The following is a 3,047-nucleotide window of genomic DNA, read 5'->3' on the forward strand; positions in this document are numbered from 1 at the left end:
TTGTATATTGTTTTTAATGTAAACGCAACCATGTATTATGTCTTTTTAGGTCTGATGGAGCCTGTTAATGACCTGCAATATCCTGCACTTTTGAAGTCCGAATGCGATGAGGTCAATTTAAAACCAACGGAAGTCTATCTTCCGAGCTCAACAAATCTAGACAATCTGCTCTCCTTGTTTAAATCGGTCGCTGACCTTTCTGCTATAGCTTACGATGTTGACTTCTTGGTTGATGGAAAGTTGCTGCGCGAAACGCTTCAAGAACATTTCATCGCTTACGATTTAAGTACTGAACAGCCTGTAAGCGTAGAATTGATAAAGAAGACGTCAGCACCAGATCGCAAACCAGATATAAATGCCGACGATTGGATTTCGTGTATAACCGAATTCCGAAACTGTATTTATTTTGGATGTAGTGATAACTCGGTTTGTTTTGTCAATGATTGCGAATCGAAATTACTTTACAAAACGAAATATGCTGTCCAATCTGTTGACGCTGCTTCATGTATGCTTGCTGTTGGTAGCCGCTCCTCGACGATTGATGTTCTTGATATTGCCGATGCGGATGTTGAAAAAACAGCAAAATTGAAGTGGACTTTGAAAGGCCATAACGGCCCTGTTGCTTCCATCGCTTTTGAGAAATCCGGAGAGAGGCTAGCAAGTGTAGGTCAAGACGGAATGCTGAAGATTTGGTCGACCGTTGAGCAATCTGAGTTTCATCCTGAAGTTGAGGTCGTTTCTAAGAAGAAGAGTAAATTGTCGAAAGAGTCATTAGAATCGTTGGCAAAGAGCCGAACTCCTCTCGTTACTCTCTCAGCGCATCAGGAACCGGCAACTTGTTGTTTTTGGTGCCAAGATAAATACTCTCATGAGATAATAACTGGAGGTTTTGACAACAGTCTAAAAGTGTTCGATCTGAATACGTTGAAACCTCGTGCGTCATATACTAGAGATCGACCTTATAACACCGTTGACCGAAGTTTCAGAAATCAGTTAGTTGCTACCGCCTGTTTTGATACTAAGATTAGAATTTACGACATTCGAGTAGAAAAAGAAGTGATGGTTGTACAAGCTGCGGATGCACATGATGAATTAGTTTCGTGCCTTAACTGGTCTCCAGATAATGAAAATCTGTTCATATCGGGATCGTATGATACCCTGGTGAAAATATGGGACTTCAGGAGTGCCAAAGTTCCGCTGTATGATATAAAGACGTCGGAAGGAAAAGTTTTGAGTTGTCTGTGGCACGAAAGAGACATTTATTTTGGCGGAGAGGACTGTAAATTGTACAGCTTTGCAAATGCTTCTTGATTAAATTGTTTTAGAAATGACTTTTTCCACTTTGAGCTTAACTTGACATATGGGACTTCAGAGTGCCTTGCACGGTTTTTTATGACGGCATTGAAAATGCAAGTCATCTTTCGTACTTTGAGATTTTTTTTCAAAGTCTTTAACTAAGCCGGCTGATAAGATTAAAGTCGAGAGGGTTCAACACGTCGCTCTTCTTTTGAGCATGTTTCGCCTCTATTAAGAGTCAATGAACGTTGTGAAGACTCTTAAATAGGTCGTGGTAATTTCTTTTTGTAGGATAAATTCTTAAAAATACTCTTGACTACAAGTGTGAATTCATACATATTTACCTTTGCGATAAACAAGGGTATTGCAATCGGGTACTAGACTTTTTTCCCGTAAACAACTTTGTTCACAGGATGATCTCCAATTTCAAGATCTACTTTTTCAGCTCTGCACGTTTAACACCTCGAGTTATTGTGCCTGGAGTTAATGCGTCACTATATTTACTGGTAAAAAATTTCAGATATAAAATTGTTTTTTTTTGTAGGCTTAATTGATTTCAGACCAATTTATGTCGGCTTATTCGCCGCGTGTTTTTTTGTTGAAAGTTCTAGTCGATTAATTATCAAATTCAATTCGAAGAAAGTAACACGCTGAAAGGCTTTTTCATACACGTTTTTAACACACTTTCTTATTCACGCTAAAACTTATTTTTGTTCATTTATTTCCAGTCAAGCATGTGGGGCTTGTGTCGTAGAGGTAACACTCTTGAATGAAAAGGTATAGACATGTTCGAATCCGACCGGCAACTGTTTTCTGCAAACTTGATGTTTCGTGCTTTTTCAGGCTGTCGTCCATCTGCCTATTTATGTCGGCTTGCTTCCCGTAGCCCGATTTTTTTTGAAGTTTCAGCTTTCTTCCAAGTTGCTGTAACACCCATGCTTGAGAGCGCAGAAACCAGAAGTTCGATTCTTATCGGGACCTGTTTTGCATATTCAAAATTTTCGGCTATTATAGATTTTTCTCTCTGCTTGTTTTTGCTGACTTTGTTTCCACCAAGGTGTTTTTGAAAGTTGACTTCTTTCTAGAATTCGAAAAGCTTTTTTTGTAAAGTTTTTAAGGGTGAAAGTAATCTTATTTCGGATATTTTGGGCTGTTTTGCAATTTTTTTGACAAAGATTTTTTGAAGTTTTTAAATTTTTTTCTTTTGATTTCTATCATAGTCCTTCATTTTTGAATCGCAAGTAGTGCGAAGCATAGCTTCGCCTGTGTAGTGATTTTATTAATGCACTCAGGTATATATGCGCTTCTTGAGTTAAATTTAAATTCACTCGCTGAAATTTACTTAAATAGCACTCTCCAAATACGAAGTTGCAAATAGCGCGAAAATTCGTGAACGATGTCTAGTTTCGAAAGTGGAAAATAGTTTTCCCAACGTAATAAAATTGTTACCTATTAATCCAATTTTCTCATACTTTTTTTTAATTTTTAGTGAGTTAACTTTGTAAAAAAAGTCAAAAAAAGTTTGTCGTGAACTTCAAAGAGGGTTGATGCCATATTTTTTTCAAGTACCAGTTTTTTACGCTGGCGATTAGCAAGTGTTCTCAAATCGGAATGTATACTGTTTTTTCGGTTTAATAACTTGTTTAATAAAATCAGTTGAATTACTTATGCAGCACTTAAGGATCACTATGCAGCTGACATGATCAATTTTACTAAAATTCAAATTTAACTACCGGGTGGATACTAGTGAC

The 3,047-nt window shown here is 37.3% G+C and overlaps 1 protein-coding gene across 1 annotated transcript; it reads left to right on the forward strand.

Moving 5' to 3' along the window:
• Positions 1–1,311, forward strand: LOC134839500 (ribosome biogenesis protein wdr12-like). Its single transcript, XM_063855077.1, has one exon. The coding sequence runs from the start codon at positions 31–33 to the stop codon at positions 1,309–1,311; it is 1,281 nt and encodes a 426-aa protein (XP_063711147.1). The 5' UTR covers positions 1–30.
• The last annotated feature ends 1,736 nt before the right edge of the window (positions 1,312–3,047 follow it).

This window comes from Symsagittifera roscoffensis, chromosome 2 (genome assembly GCF_963678635.1).
Source record: "Symsagittifera roscoffensis chromosome 2, txSymRosc1.1, whole genome shotgun sequence".
Classification (NCBI taxonomy): domain Eukaryota; kingdom Metazoa; phylum Xenacoelomorpha; order Acoela; family Convolutidae; genus Symsagittifera; species Symsagittifera roscoffensis.

Excerpts from the sequence above, each read along its gene's own strand:
- LOC134839500 (XM_063855077.1), top strand. The coding sequence starts at position 31 with ATGTATTATGTCTTTTTAGGTCTGATGGAGCCTGTTAATGACCTGCAA.